The 17,933-nt window shown below is 41.2% G+C and overlaps 1 protein-coding gene across 1 annotated transcript in view; it reads right to left on the bottom strand.

Annotated features, from left to right (window-relative positions):
- Positions 1-17,933, bottom strand: part of SI (sucrase-isomaltase) — a 112,621-nt gene that overhangs the window by 65,671 nt on the left and 29,017 nt on the right. The window contains exons 11-22 of the mRNA XM_082223813.1: positions 17,440-17,571; positions 17,192-17,311; positions 13,301-13,414; positions 12,652-12,736; positions 11,774-11,891; positions 9,635-9,806; positions 8,955-9,071; positions 8,695-8,849; positions 6,641-6,725; positions 4,254-4,310; positions 2,706-2,830; positions 1,960-2,048 (exon numbers count right to left, since the gene is read on the bottom strand). Coding sequence (XP_082079939.1) covers positions 1,960-2,048; positions 2,706-2,830; positions 4,254-4,310; positions 6,641-6,725; positions 8,695-8,849; positions 8,955-9,071; positions 9,635-9,806; positions 11,774-11,891; positions 12,652-12,736; positions 13,301-13,414; positions 17,192-17,311; positions 17,440-17,571 — 1,369 coding nt within the window. The remainder of the gene's footprint in view (positions 1-1,959; positions 2,049-2,705; positions 2,831-4,253; positions 4,311-6,640; positions 6,726-8,694; positions 8,850-8,954; positions 9,072-9,634; positions 9,807-11,773; positions 11,892-12,651; positions 12,737-13,300; positions 13,415-17,191; positions 17,312-17,439; positions 17,572-17,933) is intronic.

Genomic DNA, 17,933 nt, shown 5'->3' with positions numbered 1-17,933 from the left:
ATAAAAAAATTCCTTCCAGTAGCACCTTAAGGACCAACTAAGTTAGTTCTTGGTATGAGCTTTTGTGTGCATGCACACTTCTTCATACACACGAAAGCTCATACCAAGAACTAACTTAGTTGGTCTTTAAGGTGCTACTGGAAGGAATTTTTTTATTTTGACTATGGCAGACCAACACGGCTACCTATCTGTAAATAAAAAGTGTTTTGGTTTGCATGTTGTTTCAAATGCGTGAATCTGTTAGATTTTTTTCTTTAAATGCAAAGTGATTCAAATTGCTAATTTACTGAGGATGTTACCCTCCCCCCCCCCACCTTGCCAATTATCAGTGATGGTTCTGGCTGCCTTGCCCTCCCAAGAAGCTCTCCAAAATCAGACCAGGAGTGGAACAAAAGGCAATGACCATGACATGAAGGCAGTACAGCTGCTGCCACTATACATCAAGAACAGAAGCATAATGAGCACTGGTACAGATCTGCAAATTATCTTTGTGAATCATATGTTAAGGCTCACTAGAGTTGTCAGTTTTTAACCCGCAGCTGTGGTTTTTAACATCAGTTTGCTGTATACCAAACTTTCAGATTTGCTCGGATCAAGGTGCTGTTAAAAGTCACGAGATGAGGCCAAGGCCTTTTTAAAAAATAATAATACATCTGTCCAATTTGCAACTCCACCTCAGCACAGACGCAGTCACTGCTCCGAGGAGGAAAATAAGGGGAAAGTGTGTGTTGAATAATTTACAATTTACTCTGACATTCTAATATCCTGAGCTTTACGCATGGGATTCACTGCACTTGTGACATTTCACTCCCACTCTCATACTTTCAAAGTTCAAAACAACATGGCATTATGGAGAAAGAAAGCTTAATAAACGGTATGCCTGTCAAATGCATACACAACGTTTGGAGTCGCACTACATTTCAGTCCCAGAGAATCAGTGTTACAAGGGTTCTTTTCCTACACTAACATCTGTTAACAAGTGTGTGTGGTTGTGTGTGTGTGTGTGTTCAAGTGCAGCTGAAGAAATCGCCCCAGCATAGAAAAAAGTACAGTCCTGATCTAGAGCTTCCAATCAGGTACAAGAACTCTAATATGGATATTGAACTAATGTACTTTTAAGGTATTTTCTAGGAATTTTAAATAAGACTGGGACAACTACAGAAACACTCCAGGCATATCTAGCTCCCAGGTGATCCAACCAAATCTTAATCAACTTGGAGGGAGGATTGCCAACAATTTCACATGTAACTATAAAAGGGAGTTATAAAAGTTATAAAAGGGAGTTGTTTTCAAGTTATAAAAAACAAGGGTTGTAAACTGAGTGAGAGAGCATCTGCTTTGCATATAAGAAAGGTTCCAAGTTCAATTCCCTGGCAAGTAGGGATAAGGATGTCCCCTTGTCTGAAATCCTGGACAGCTGCTGCCAGTCAGTGTGGACAGCACAAGGCAAGACAGATCAATAGTCTGACTCTGTGTAAGGTAGGTTCTTTTGTTCCTCTGTCTGGAGAAGAAAGAGGCTGTTGAAAAGGGAGAATGTAGAAGCCACCTTTTCCTATGCTATAAATATTGGCCATGGGCAGGATTCACCTAATGAGCCCCATCAGTCGTTGCACGACGACTTCTGCTTCTACAATGTGGCTTTCTCTCCCCCTCTTCCCCCTGCGTACCCCCCAAAACTGGGAGACCAGGGGGACCCACACAGCAGTACACAAGGGGAGGACAGGAGGGATCACTCCATCTGGCAAACTGCAATGCTTCCACAAAGGGAATATTGAATCATAATGCAACATTGAACTCCATTCCATTTCTTTGAAATACAAAGCATGTTTCAAAATACTGTTCCCAGAACTTCTAAGTTTCTCTGCCCACAGATAAGATGGAGAATTTGAAGAGGCCATCTGCACACATCTGGCTTTTATACAATTATCACTTCCATTATTCTTACATTAGTGGGCTTACCTCTGGTTACTCCATCATCCCAGAATAATTCTCCAATTGCTTTCCCGGCATCATCCAAGGCAATTATAAGTCCCATAGGTTTTGAACGGCTATTAAAAAAAAACACATGACCATGTTTTAGAGGGTTGACAAGAGCTCAAGGATTACAGCTTGACAAGTTGTCATTATTAGAATGTGGACATCATCACTGATCTACTGTCTACACTGTAATGAATGTGAATATGAACATTTCATTCACTGTCACAGACATTGATAACGTCCTGGGTAAGAAGAAAACTTAATCTAGATGCTAAGCCAAATAAGCACCTCCAATCATTGTAGCATTGTACAGCCATTCATTTGTTCCACTCACAGAGCAGCTGAGTATATATGGGCTAAGTAAACTTAGGTGGAGCAAGGGACACTTCTTGTACAATCATTTTGCAAAAACATGCATGTGTTTCCACATACGTCATTAAACGAGACAAATGCAGAGATGTCCATTTCACCAAAATTTACCACCCTATCTCCTACCCAAATCATGGGTGGTTATTTCTGAGTAAATAAGTAAGGCATTCCTCCTAGAATCTGCCTGCTACTATGGGTCATTTCACATCCACAGAAGGAGAAATGGACCCCAGTGAATTCTACTGTACTTGTTCCTCAATAAGATAAAACAATAGCTTTCAGAAAACTCCACTCCATGGTCTACAATCATAGAAGTCATGGAAGATTAAATTAATGGCTCCCAACCCAGCCATCAGTACCTGTAAACAGTTGTGTTAGCTGGTTGTTGAGTAGGGAAGATGTAGCCTCCTCTGAGGTGAAGTCCTATTTTGTCTGCCGGGAGACTCAGCTGAACCGTTTGCTTCCTCAAAGGAAATACTACGCCCTAATATTTAAGAAAAATGGAGGACACAGTAGATATTTACAAAATTCGTAAGTTAGATATGTACAATATCCATAACTTCTATCCAAAGTCTTATATCAAAACTTGCAATCTCCTTGTAGAATCTCAAGAAAGTATATAATAAAAACAATTTATTTACTAAAAGATTATGAAAGCTGAATGCTGAAAACAACTTCTTAACACCATATTTCCCTACTCGTTACAAATGCTGGTCATCCAATTATACAACAACTTTTAGAAGCCAAGGCACCAGAGCACCAAAACAGCACCAGGGGAATTTCATTTCCTCTTTTCTCCAGTGCACCCCCAAAATCTTATCTATCCTTCTAAAGCTGATTTTGAGGGCTCACAAGGAGCTGAAAATAAGAGACATTTAAGTCCACTTGTCCAAATTGACTTGCATGGCAAGGACCTGGACCAGCTTTCCTGGAAATAAAATATACTGGGTTAATGGGATAAATAAGGCCACAACTTTATTGGTTGCAGATGTGAGTGGTACTGGCTTAGGAAATTGGGTGAAACAAGACTATAACCTGACCCCTGCATGCCCGCAGGAAGCCTCTTTGAAGGGTTAACCACCAGAAGGGGGGAGCCCTCTGATGTACATCAAATGAGCGCCCCCCCAGGTCACAGTTGGGGATGTGCCATGGCCCCAGCCCACGCCCAGGCTTTGGATAGGGACCACACCCTCGGAACCCTTACCGTGGAGGGGCAGGCAGAGGCAACAACCTCCCCTCCCATAAAAGGCTTTCCCAATGCCTAGCCTCACAAAGTTGTGATGATTGCTACAAGGTAGGCAAAAACCAAGTGGCTACATCAGGCTTCCTCAACCTCGGCTTTCCAGATGTCTTGAGACTACAATTCCTATCATCCCTGACCACTGGTTCTGCTAGCTAGGGATCATGGGAGTTGTAGGCCAAAAACACCTGGAGAGCCGAGGCTGAGGAAGCCTGGGCTAGAGCCAATTCTGCCAAGTGGAAAAATTCCTACCCTGCCCCAACAACCAGGCAACCGACATAAGTCATAGCAAGGTCATAGTTGAACCACGAAAAAGAAGGTGGGTGGGCTGGGAGATCTGACGACTGGAAGCAGAAGGGGCAGCATCCCCGGCCGCACCAACATTTAAGTGGGCGGAGCCATGCCCCTAAGCAAGCCCAATTGGTTGGGCTGAAGGAGATGCAGCCAGGGACCCAGCTGACGTGGGTGGATTACCTCCACCCACTCCAAGGTCGCTATGGAGACTCAGTTCCTGCCCACAAAGCAGACTCTTCCTAAAGGGGAGCTGACCTAGCAGAACAGGAGTGTTGGGTGACACCATCAGGGTTTTGTCTGAACCAGCACACATAGAGACTTATGCAGAACATTTCCCTTTTTTCTAAAAGAAAACAAAAAGTTATATACTTACTGTCTCATAATCATACCAGGCAGCATCAGGCATGTATGCAGTCACTATATCTGTACCCTGAAATATAAATAAGCAAGAATTTCACTTGTCAAGTGAAGTCAAGGTGACGGGATGACACAAAATTCATAGGTAACAGTAATTCCTTAATAATAAAATTACAGAATATAATTTATTTTAATATTTGCCATAAGGGAATTGAAGTTCATCAGAAAAGTCTCCTGTACAAGCCTCAGCAAAAATGCCTAGGAACTGTTGCTCCATTCATTTCACTGTGATGTGGGTAGGTGAGTATCCTACTGGATTTCTTTCTGGCTACAGAACTTTTGAAACAGCTAAATAATCAGTCAGAATTATTTTTATCCATATTAAAAATGAAACACCAGTCAGCAAATGCCAGCACACTAATGCAGGAGAAACAAGAAGACCAAACAAGACCATGTAAGTGGATCAAAACCGATAACCAGTCAGCACCTACTGCCAATTAAAAGAATGTTTGAGAAAGTTCAAATTTTAAATGATAAATGCATTTTTGGTTCATTTTTTGCAGGCATGGGGAACCTTTGGTGCTTCAGGTGTAGCTGAACCAAAACTCCCATCGTCGGTGCCCATTTGTCATGCTTGCTGGGACTGATTCAGCAATATTCAGAGATTCTGCAAAGCTTACTTAGCAAACCAGGAAGTTCTCGTTTTAGAACCAATACATTTCTCCCTAATCCCTATGCCCAGATAAGTGCATTTAGGAATACATGGTAGGGCTATACTCAAGATTTGGCCAAAATGAAAACAGAATTGGGCTGATTCATGCCCATTTGTGCCCAGTCCCAATTGGGCTGAAGGAATTACAAGTCACTAGAGAGTGGTCTGATTTGAGCAAATCTGTAGCGCAAAACAGTGCCTCAGAAAATCAGACTGTGTCCAAACTGTTGGATTTATTAATTATGACACCATATAAGGAGCACATTAGGGAGGGAAGAGTGGGGAGGACACTTTGAATGATCTTACCCCGCTCAAAACTCTCCAATCACAGCACTTGGGGGAAAGGTGGCAAATCCTTAAAACGCAGAACTCTTCTTAAAAATCACTTCTCTTATAAAGTGTTAGGTGGCATTTGCTGAGCTGGTGTTTGTTTTCTATCCTTTCCCAATCCATCCCAGTCCAATCTTTATCATTTTCAATGAAATGTTTGTTACCTTTGTTTTAGCATTCCCACCCACTCCCATTTTGGCTCTGTTTTATGTAAGGTTTATTTATAGCTGTGTTCAGCTTTCTATTTCTGTCTTTATTAGTATTTTGTTATGCAATTGTATGTCTTCTGAGTATACTGTACACAGTCCAGTACATTACTACAATATAGCTGTTTTCTGATTATTAATACTGTACTTCCAACTGCTAAACAGGCATCAGATAGCAAGCAATACAACAGCCTAATTGTGTGGTGAACAATTTAATTTTCTTCTTATTGGTAATTATTATTAATATTATTATCATTATATCCAATTGCTAACTACAAACAAGAAGCAGCCAGCTTGTGTGATGTAGTCTAAGTGAGGTTACACAATTTCATTTTATCTGTTATTAGTAACAGGTCAGCCAGCCAAATATTATGGGCATATCAGCCAGCCTTATTAATTTTCTTATTATTCAGCATTATTACTACTATTATGACAGTTATGGTTCTGATAATCACAGGGAACATTATTTATTTCAAATAATATTTTTATTTCCCCCTCACTCACTGAAATCTACCCCATATGACAAGGTTTGTTCTGTGACTCCAGTGAATATGTTACTCTTTTTTTCACTGCTGACTATCCGTCCCTCAAAAAAGACTTCTGTACCTGTATTATTCGCCGCATACATATATTCTTGCTGCTGTGTGCTGGTGTCTGCCTGAAGCTGCCTGCCCCTGCCTAGTATCTTAAGCATGGGGGGGGGTTCACTTTCTTTTTCTTTCTTTTAACTTTCTTTAAAAAAGCAAATTTTAAAGGTGGCTAGCTTGCAGGTTGTAAGGATGCAGGTGGCACTGTGGGTTAAACCACAGAGCCTAGGATTTGCCGATCAGAAGGTCGGCGGTTTGAATCCCCGCAACAGGGTGAGCTCCTGTTGCTCGGTCCCTGCTCCTGCCAACCTAGCAGTTTGAAAGCACGTCAAAGTGCAAGTAGATAAATATGTACTGCTCCAGCGGGAAGGTAAACAGCGTTTCCGTGTGCTGCTCTGGTTCGCCAGAAGCAGCTTAATCATGCTGGCCACATGACCCAGAAGCTGTACGCTGGCTCCCTCGGCCAATAAAACGAGATGAGCACCGCAACCCCAGAGTCAGTCACGACTGGACCTGATGGTTAGGGGTCCCTTTACCTTAGCTTGCAGGTTACTAAAATTAGACATACCGCATCCAGGACTGGAGTAATAAGAAGACCAGGCCCCCACAGGAACTGCCTGTCAATAGCCCAGGTGGCTGGATCTGCATAGAATCTAAGTGAAGAAGACAATGCTAATATTATATTTGTTGACAGAAAACTTATTGTGTTACACTTCACGGTTTAGTGGCATCTGAATGTCCTTCCTTCCTTCCTTCCTTCTCCCCTCCTCGTTCCTTTTTCCTTTAGCATTTTATGCATCAGATTCTGAACCTGTGAATCTGCACAGGTCTTAGGGAATTTCAGGCACGTTTACAATTTACAACTTAATTCTGAATCTGTGGCAAAAAATGGCAAAACTTCAAACTTGGAAGTTTAGCATATATTGGCATATTTTAGAATTCCACTGATGACAAGAAACACACTTCTGTACTTCTCATAATTTAATATGACACCCTTGTAATGGAATGCAATTTTATCAGATGAAGGCATCTCAGAATTTGGCAGTGCCTCTTGCAATATACATGTAAAATGCATACCTTTAATTTCTTCCCCCTTGTCCAAAAAATATGCCTACTTTTCACCCACAAAGCTCAGGGGAAAATGCATGGGTTTCCTGGCCAGTCACCAATTTATTTATTTATAGAAGAAATATATGTACCATTTTCCATTGTATGTCCTACTGCAACTTATGATTAAAAATAAAAGATACCAATCCATACACTAATGGCTCACTCTCTGCATTAATGGAACTTCAGAATGGGAGACCATAGTGTGCAACCCAAAATATTTTAAACTGAAAACATGCAACATTGCAATCAACCTCACCAGATTATTTTATTTCAGCATAGAAGAGAGGCTTGTTAGTGCTCCTTCTGCTGTCTAGCTTGACTTCATATTGCTTAGATTCATTTATATAAAAAAATTGTAAACCCCATTTATTTTTTAAAAAATCAATGTGGTTTGCAATAATTATACATATACAGTAAACCTTCTTCGTGTGCCTCCTCCTAGAGAGGTCAGGAGGGTGGCAACACAAGAACAGGGGCTTCTCTGCAGTGGCTCCCCGTCTGTAGAATGCTCTCCCCAGGGAAGTTCACCTGGCGCCTTCACTATACACCTTTAGGTACCAAGTGAAACTGTTCCTTTTAAACCAGGCCTTTGCCTGACTTGATCTACATCCTAAACCCTTTTTTAAATGCTGGCTCTTTTGTGGGGGCATTATTGGGTTGTTGATTTTATGTAATTGATATTTTATGTGAACTGCCCTGAAACCTTCAGGTATAGGGCAGTATAGAAATTACTTAAATTAACAACAACAACAACAACAACAACAACAACAACAACAACAACAGTTCTCTGTGTACCAAGACCTCTAAAGAATTTAACATTGTGAATAATCTTTAACATTAAAAATAATTCTAGGAATTCTGGGAGTCTATCGAATGAAAATAAACATACATGACTGTAAAGGGAATTGGGGGTTGCTTGTGCGTAAAGGGTGCGGATGCTCTAGGCAACGTTCCCTGGCTAGACCTTTCCCTGGCTGGACAGCCTTTACTCCGTGGCTGTGTCAGTCACTGGCAGAATCTGTCAGTGGGCGTTTCCTAAACTTCTTCCAACATAAAAACTCCTTGACACCAAGTCTCCGCCTAGACTCCCTGCGCAGAAGTCTTCTGCGCAGAGTGGGCGTGGCCAGCGGAGGTCCTGGACTCTCCCCGCTGGTCTCTGTGGAAGAGTCCTGGAGCCCTCTCTCCGAAGTCCTTCCCTGCTCCCCTTCCTCCCAGGTGTCACACTGATTTCCTTCCCCAAGGGAAGTGTTTTCTCTCCCTCTGCTGGTCCCTTCTCCCGCATCGTCGGAGAGCCTTACCTCCACTCTTGGCTCCGATGGCAGTTTCCTGACAATGACCAAGTTAGGTCCATTAATTTCAATAGGTCTACTTTAGCTGAATACCACCTCCAGGATTTAAAATAGAATAATGGAAATGCATCTTATTTTATTCTGGATCATAAAAAGAAGGAACATCAAAGGTCACTCCCCTTCACAAACAATTATTTATTCAGAGGGAAAACAACGGACTTACTCATGCTGAACAGGTCTTGAAACTGTATCTCCCCGGGAATGTGCTCTGTAAAAGAGGGTATAGAGATACGGTAGCAAAGTGTAGCGTATGTTCAGGTAGTGTTTGGTTGTGTTCATCAAAAGAGAGTTCTTCCCCCAAAACGCAGGGTCTTTATGCTGTAAGGGAATGTTACAATTGTTATTGACACAAAGAAGGAGAATTGAAGCCACTAAAAACTGTATCTGTTTGCTTGCTTGCTTGTTTTTTCAAAGGAGACCTACATTGCGTATTTCTTCATTGTGACTCCGAGAAAATGGGTAAAATGCTCCAAGTTGATACCACCGCCGGCAGAGTTCTTCATCAACATCATAAGCGAACCCACAGATATCTGCTCCAATCTGAAAGTTATGTACACATAAGAAAAGCGCTGAAACATAGTATGACTTTAGAATTAGATCTACATGCCTAGGTATATATTCCTAACTTTGTACTAAGGTAAGCAGGGATCTTGAAATCCTCAGTTTTGATTTAGTTCACTGTTTCGTTCCATTTATTTAATACATTTATAAACCTGCAGAAGGGGGGCCTTACCTTACCTAAGGACCAAAGTCAAAACACTTGTAAGGTGTTCAGTCTTAAGACTATTATGATTTATTGAATTGTTTGCATATATTTTTGAGCTGGTTGGTAATACAAATTTATTCAAAATTACATTCCAGAAATGAAGATATATTCTACCAAGCCATCCTATAATATTGCTACTGAATTATTTGAAAGATATCGTCCCTGAATCACACCTGGAAGCTGCAATGAATATGTTAATTGCAGGGGAAATAGTAAATAATGCTAAGAAGCGGGGGGGGAGAGGAGGAGGAGGAGGAGGAGGAGGAGGAGAAGAAGAAGAAGAAGAAGAAGAAGAAGAAGAAGAAGAAGAAGAAGAAGAAGAGTTAAAGTATCTTACATAAGGGTATCCAAAGAGACCAAATTCCAAAATTCCTTGTATGGACCATTTAATATCATTCCAGGTAGCAAAATTATCTCCCAGCCAATGTCCTGTGAGTTTTCCGGATCCAGCAAAAGTCGATCGTGAAAGAAGGAAGCTTCTCTGCCCAGGGAAAACTTTCTGGAGAGCACTGAAAACGAAACAAATTTGTAACATTAGAGCTGAAGGTGGACTTCTGCTAACGTGAAAGGACTGCATTCTGGGTCATGTCTCTCAGATCATATGCTGCTTCACTGGTGCCTTCAGAAATATTGCCATCCCAATCAGTTCTAGGACAAAACTGTACAATCAGAGAATGTTATTTTGCCCCCCCCCCTTATCCATGAGATTTTTTATCAGTTACAGGGATGGGGCTGAAGATATAGTCCATAAGACTAGTGCAGCTGATGGTGGAGGGTGCCACCAGTGGCTTCTTATGGCGGTTCAGTCTGCATGTTTCTCCACTGGGAAAGAGAACATGCCGTGAGCATTAAGTCAGCTACAACAGGCTAACCCTGTGTGGAGTTTCATCTTACGAGTTCCTTGTGAGGCAAAAATATAGGGGAAGAAGAAGAAGAAGAAGAAGAAGAAGAAGAAGAAGAAGAAGAAGAAGAATAATAATTTGGATTTGATATCTGGCTTTATCACTATCCGAAGGAGTCTCAAAGCGGCTAACATTCTCCTTTCCCTTCCTCCCCCACAACAAACACTCTGTGAGGTGAGTGGGGCTGAGAGACTTCAAAGAAGTGTGACTGGCCCAAGGTCACCCAGCAGCTGCATGTGGAGGAGCGGAGACATGAACCCGGTTCCACAGATTACAAGTCTACTGCTCTTAACCACTACACCACACTGGCAGGGCACTGTAGCATGGAATGTTTACCAATGATGGACCAGTGGAAAAGGAAAATATGGGACATAATGCTAATGAAGAAAATTATGTGCTGCAAAAAACCATTATGAGACAGAAGGATACGATCTAAAGAGGTGCTCAGACTAAAGTGCACACCGTTTATTGCATGCAGGAATCAATGTAAAACAAAGTGGTGTTCGTGCATATATTTATTATGGTATAGCTAGATGTATTTTTTATTATTTTTTAAAGGATATTATCTGTGGCATTCTGAAGAATGTGGAAAAGCAAATATGGTCAGTGTTGATAGGAATTATAGTCCAAAAACAGCTGGAGACCCAAGCTTGGGAAACCCTAGATCTTGGCTTCATTTATTTAAACATCTAATCTGTAGCATTCCCTTTAAATGCAAGGTTCCCACTGACTTGGTGTGGATATGCATACTGCCAAGGGCAACAGCTAGAAGACAAAGTCTTCTGCTACCCATCATGTTTGGGCAACCCCTTAGAGTACTCTGAAGATCACATCAGCCATATGTACAGGCCACTGGAATCAAGAGGGGTGCTGTGTAGCATCCCTTCAGGGAAGTAAGACATAAGGGATTTATTTGTGTAAGCCTTCCTTCATATGCCAAGGGGCTCAGCAAGTTATCCCACTCCTCTCTTTTTCTTCTATCCTGTACCAAAGCTTCCAATGTGGCAGCAAGCTATGGCTGTGCCACCCTGGGACTGGTTTGAGTGCTCCAGACTTTGCAGGGTGGAAGAGAAAGCCTGTGTATAGCAGATTGGGGATGCTGATCTAACTGAGCTTTGATTACCAATATAAATCAGAACATTTCATAAAAGCCCCCCACCCCACTGCAAGATCTGAGCTGTGACTCTACTTTGCAATGTAGGATATATACTTTTTTCCGACTTACTCAACATTTCATCAATAATTTCTGCATTTTTCTCAATCAAAGCCCATTACAGTGGCACCTCGGGTTAAGAACTTAATTCGTTCCAGAGGTCCGTTCTTAACCTGAAACTGTTCTTAACCTGAGGTACCACTTTAGCTAATGGGGCCTCCCACTGCCACCCCAACGCCGCGGCATGATTTATGTTCTCATCCTGAAGCAAAGTTCTTAACCCAAGGTACTATTTATGGGTTAGCATAGTCTGTAACCTGAAGCATCTGTAAACCAATGTACCACTATCCTTGCAAAATAAAAAAACCCTTTTTGCAAACCATCACAAGTGAGCTAAAGAAGAAAACAGCGGGTTCCTTACTTATCAGTAGCTATAGTCATGAAATATCCATAGAGGCTGTGGACATCATAGTGTTTGCCTGCAACCTGCACGGCATCCATGCAAAGTGTCTTTGAGTACATGACTTGATCAAGAATCTCTGTAGAACAAAGGCAGAGCAAGTTACATTGAAGTAAATCCCTGAATCAAATATTTCAGGAAATAAAACTTAGTCATATTTATGGAACTCGCTGCATTCAGAAAAGTCACAAGCGTGTGCACTTTGTATACGCCACACTAGATTCAATCATGTATACCGGCTCTTTTATTGTTTTATGGAAAGGGTTTGCTTTGGAGCCTAAAACCCACCATTAGTTTTGCCCCTCCTTAAATCTCCTAGCAATCAACAAACCACACAATAACCCACTTATTAGCTCCTAGCACTTAGATTAAAATACATGTATCATAGCAGAATGAATGCTAGCATGCCAAGGCAGAGTTTTTCCCCTCTTGTTCCACATGCAAGATCATTAGATTATAAACCAGGCATTGGCAAACTCGGCCCTCCAGATGTTTTTGGGACTACAACTTCCATCATCCCTGACCACTGATCCTGTTAGCTAGGGATGATGGGAGTTGGAGTCCCAAAACATCTGGAGGGCCGAGTTTGCCTATGCCTGTTATAAACCATCTAAAGATTTGAAAGGATTTTCAAAGCCACTGCTTTTCAATAGAATTAGCTGCCGTATAAGTTTTTGGGAGGTGGGGAAGATTTAATAGAACTGGATTAACAGAGAAGATGTCTCTAGTCCCCATTTGTTTGTTTTCTTCCTCAGACATTGTTTACCCAAATAAGCAAAAAGTCAACTGATCCTGGGACAAAACAGCTTTTGCATTAGGATTTACATGCAAGAACTTACTTGGAGTAAAAGGAGGGTAATTCAAGCTGTTCACTGGGCAGCCATTTTTTGATCCTTTGACAAAATTGGATATTTCATTCATGTCCTAGGAGGATATATTTGCAGAAATGCATGAGTATATGGCATCTGTTAAATCATCATCTTTATTTATCTGATTTTTTTAAGCAGGAGTGAAGAATGGGTGGCCATGCAGCTGTGGCAGGACTGCAAATCCAAACACCCCCAGCCAGCATGGCCAATGATTAGGGAAGAGGGGAGTTATGGTCCAAAAACATCTGGAGAGACAAAGAAATCTTAAAAACTATTCAGTAATCTTTTATTTTATTTAAAAAAACAGCTCTCGCCAAAAGCAAGAGGGCAATAGAGGGCAATTTTACTGAACATTTTCTTCTTTTTTGTGACAACTGCCATTTTCTCCACTATGGAGAAAGCTATGGTTGGGATAAAAATGACAGCAGGCCTGCCAACACAGAATTTCTTCTGGAAAGAAAATAAAACTTAAGATGCCGGGATCCCTCAATGGGGGGGGGGGCAAGTTGGTGCCCCGATATACAGTGAAGAATTTTGAGAGGTTGTCTTTACTGAGTGGTAGATGGGATTCCTTCTCAAAACATTAGTGTTCAAATTATACTCATAGTACAGTACTTACAATCCACAGTCCATCATAGGGGACCTCATTGTGAAAATCACTGCACTCCTTAGTCCACCATTCATCAGCAGCAGGATTCGAATAATCAGGGAAAACTGTTAATCCTGGCCACACCTGCAGATAAGAAATGGCATACAACAGTATATATATTTGAAATGGATTTGGAGCTTTGGGCAAATAATTTCTGCAATTTAAAATACATGGTGTCTCCAGCCTATCAGCCTTCACAAGAAGGCTCTACACACAAGCCAGAACTTAAGGTTTGAGCAACTGAAGTGGAAGAAAGGGCTCTGTCACCCTAGCATAACAGATCCAATTTATTAAAAAGAATCAGACTTATTGAACTTTGCAAAGCTTTAAAGATGTAGATGAATGAATGGCTAATGGGAAGACAAACACCTCACAAGGAAACCAGGATGAATGTGTATGGTCATATAACTGTCCCACAAACAAATGAGAACAAATGCTCTATACAAACTAGAGATAACCTAACACTGGATAAGCTTTGTGCAAGCAAATCAGGATGGACCCTCAAAAAATAGGTCTTCTATAGCGGTCCATAAACTGGAACCAACAGAAGGTAAAGGTAAAGGGACCCCTGACCATTGGGTCCAGTTGTGGCCAACTCTGGGGTTGCAGAGCTCATCTCGCTTTATTGGCAGAGGGAGCCGGCGTACAGCTTCCAGGTCATGTGGCCAGCATGACTAAGCCGCTTCTGGCAAACCAGAGCAGCGCACGGAAACGCCGTTTACCTTCCCGCCAGGGCGGTACCTATTTATCTACTTGCATTTTGAAGTGCTTTCGAACTGCTAATCTGCTAATTCTGATCGGCAAGTCCTAGGCTCTGTGGTTTAACTCACAGCGCCACCCGCGCCACCAACATAGATGGGTGTAAAATCTTAAGAGCAAAACAAATGAAGTCTTTCATCTTTCAGATGAGGAGTAACTGAACAAAAGGCAATCTTTTTTCTGATGCTTAGATGTGAGAACCATTGCTTATCAACCCATGGTGCAGGATGTTGCAAGGCACACACCCCTCCTGCTTAAAAAACAAAACCAGAATGACCTAAAAATAATTAGTGTGTAGGGAAAGGAGTTGGAGGTGTGTGTTCTTTCACCAATTTTTATTCATTTTCCCCATTTCCTAAAAGACAGCTCCAAAAGGACCTTCACTCAAAGGTCACATGTGTCCCATACATTTAAGGAATACTTAAAGCACTTCACTTTCTCCCAAAGAATCCTGGGAACTATGATTTGCAAAGGTTTCTGGGAATTGTAGCTTTGTGTGGGGTAAACTACTGGCCCCATGATTCTTTGGGAGAAGCCATGTTCTTTATATGTGCTGTAAAGCTATTGTGTGGATGTGACCATATATAGACTCCTCTTATTTGCTTATTAATAATGATACTAGCAGCATCCTTGTACTCTATGAATTCTAAGAAACAAAACAAAAAGAATCAGTGTTGTTTTGAAAGGTTCCCTCCACCATCTTGATTCAACATAGCATCTAATTGTATCAATACATAGAAGAAAACCTGTTCCTTGATCTCTGGAACCAGTATGCAAAATTTGGTTACAGTATCAGAAGAGTGTCCAAATGCACAGTAAACAGACTTCCGGGTTAGCGCCATCGCCGAATGGCGGACTCCCTCCGAGCTCCGGAGGGAGTCAGCCCGGCAGGGGCTGGGTCCTACCGCGCCGGCGACGCGGGGACCCTTAGAAACCACGGGAACGGATCCCGTGGACATGGTGACTCGGCTGGCACCGTTATCGCTCTCCCGGCTCGTGAAGGAGCCTTTTTAAAGGCTACGGATCGGGCGCCGGGGAGTAGCGTGGTGCTTTGAGTCCTCCGCTTCCCCTGCTGGGCGCAGCCGCATGCCATCCGGCGGAGAGCGCTGGCTTCTTCCAAAGGAAATTCGGACAATTGATCAACAACCCGTGAGTAATTGGGCAACCGGGTATAAAAGGAGGAAAAAAGAAATTTTTTTCCGGATTTGGCACGAGCGGGAGGGGATCCAAAAAAGGAAGTCAGTCCCCTCCCTGATTGTAAACATGCTAAAACAAGGACTGAGAAACCAAGATCGATTCAGAAGCTTATTGATGATAAAAATTACCAACTCCACGATGTGAATTATAAGAACTGTGCTGGAGGAGAGGAGTCGAGGGTGAGGAGAAAAAAGCAACCCCCCCCTGGGAACCGGGGCGATTCGGATAGCCTGGCGAAGAGAGATGGAGATTTTGACAGCTGTCAAAGGAGCTGTCAAAACTGGAAAATATAAAGAGGACTTTGCTACAAGTTCTTTGCTGGTTAATTTTGTTACAATTTGATATAAATATGGATATAAACTGTCGGGGAAAAGAAACAACAAATTGACTTTTGGATTAGAGGATACAAAGTTACTGTAATCCCTCTAGAGGGGATTCGGGACATTACAAGTGTCGTATGTGGAAAACTACTCTGGGATGTGCAAAGGTCTTATCTCCTGGGAAAGCTGCAGAACTGAAATATTATTTTGTCTACAGAGGTGACTATAATACAATAGAATCTTCTATTGAAGCAAGAAAGGAACTGGATGTAAGTCTGTGTCCCTGAATAACAAACCTCTGTAGAGACATTAAATTTTGGAACAAGAATGTTTTGACAGCTGAACAAGACAGAAACCTGAGAAACCAAGAAATAAAAGAGCAAATGACTGAATACGACACGGAAAGAACAATGGGAGGAGCAACAAAAGATTAAAGAAAATTAAAGGCCTCTATTAGATTGGATTTTTGAAGTTAAACATCATTAAAACAACCAAATCCGAAGAAACCAGCAAGATGGACTGAGATAAATTTGGCTGTGGACTTAAGATCTCCAGGCCGACAACATACAGACAAATGGACATGGGGAATCAAAACCGGGGAAGGGAGGGGGAACCTTAGAATCCAAAGGCTTTGTAACCAACTTTTTGAACTTCTCTATACTTTCTATCTTATATTCTTTATAACTTTGATATTATACGTTTCTGTTTTTTCTTTTTTTTAGAAAGGGGGAACTCGTGGAAGGAATGAGAGCGGATCTTGGGGGAAAATTTTGTTCTATTATAAGACGAGGAGTGATGTTAAGATGGTGTAAATTTAAATTGGTTTATGAGTAAAATATATTAGGTTTAATTGGGGATGAGAACTTGTGGAACCAACTTAGATAAAGGGGAATACAATCGGGAGGGGAAGGAGGAAGTCCCAGAAAGAAGGTTATGAAAAGAAGGGTCTAAATTAGTTTCTCTTTTGCTTTCTTTCCTTTATCTTTCTTATTTTCCTATTCTGTTATTATTGGAAATTTTAATAAATATGATTATAAAAAAAACAAATGCACAGTAAACAAACAACTTTCCAAAATATATAGTAGATGTGTATCTCGCTTTAATCTGCAAAGAACAATATTTCCCATGAAGGCTAAAAAATAATAAAGAATGCAGGCACTGGAAATGTTGGTAACATTGTAGAATGAAAGGGACTTGCATACATATGTAGTGTGACTATCTGAAAAATAAACCCTTTGGGGAAAAGATATTAAGAGTAGTCAGGGAAAGGACACGTTATAGATTAAACTGACAGTCTAGATACTATTTTAGTGAGCAAAGCCATAGGTCTGCAAAGAAAGAATAGAAACATCTCAGACGTTTACTTGAGCTTGGCCCTTTATTGCTCTTCCTCAAACCTCATTCATTTCAATATGGTCAACTGTATGGGAGGGATTATTATTATTATTAGTATCCTTTTGTTTCTATACTGTAAACCGCCCTGTGATCTTTGGATGAAAGGCAGTATATGAATTTAAATAAGAATAGCAACAAGAAAGAACCTCCAAGGGGATTAAGCTACAAGTCTGTAAAAGCAGCTACTTACCTCTCCAAGAAGGGGAGTCACTCCATCTGATTCATTGACCCACACTTTCATCTGATTACCATTTTCATAGGCCATATATGGAGTATTATTACGGAGACCATTAATAGAAATGGCAGGATCCTGAAAAATTAGGAACAGAAAATATTATCCTCTCACAAACTGTCCAGAATCAATAGTTTCCAATAATATTTAACTCTACAAAAAAAAGGGGGGGAATCAATGAAATAGTAAAACGTGCTGAAAATTACCAGTATTATGACATATTTCTGGCCATTGTTATGAAGTTCTTGAACCAGCTCAGGGAGGCCTGCAAACTTTATTTTATCATAAGTGAAGTCTTTTTTGTCTTCCATGTAATCAATATCAGTGTACTGAACATCCTAAAAGAAAATGGAAATCGCTGTAAGTACAAAAACATATTGAAACTTTGAAATTGTTCCAGTCTCATATTCCCCCTTTACAATGGACACAATGTATTATATTGGAAAGGATGTTGTGCTGCCTAACAGTGACAAAAATGTTACCACTCTTCTGTTCCTTATCAGAAATCTGAGCATATAGGGCCAAAATGACAGCTTACCAAGTCTGTATATGCATAACAAGGTAGGTTACCATGTATAAAATGCAGGAAATTATGCACTTTGTAGGAAAAATGGATAGAGAACAGTTTCTCTCCTTCTCTCCCAACGCTAGAACTCATCCTTCTACAAAGCTAGGTGTCGGGGGATCCAGGGCAGGAAAT

Source organism: Podarcis vaucheri, assembly GCF_965113315.1.
Source record: "Podarcis vaucheri genome assembly, chromosome: 5".
In the NCBI taxonomy this organism is placed as follows: Eukaryota; Metazoa; Chordata; class Lepidosauria; order Squamata; family Lacertidae; genus Podarcis; species Podarcis vaucheri.
Note: the sequence above shows the minus strand (reverse complement) of the source record. Positions and strands in the feature narration are given on the sequence as shown.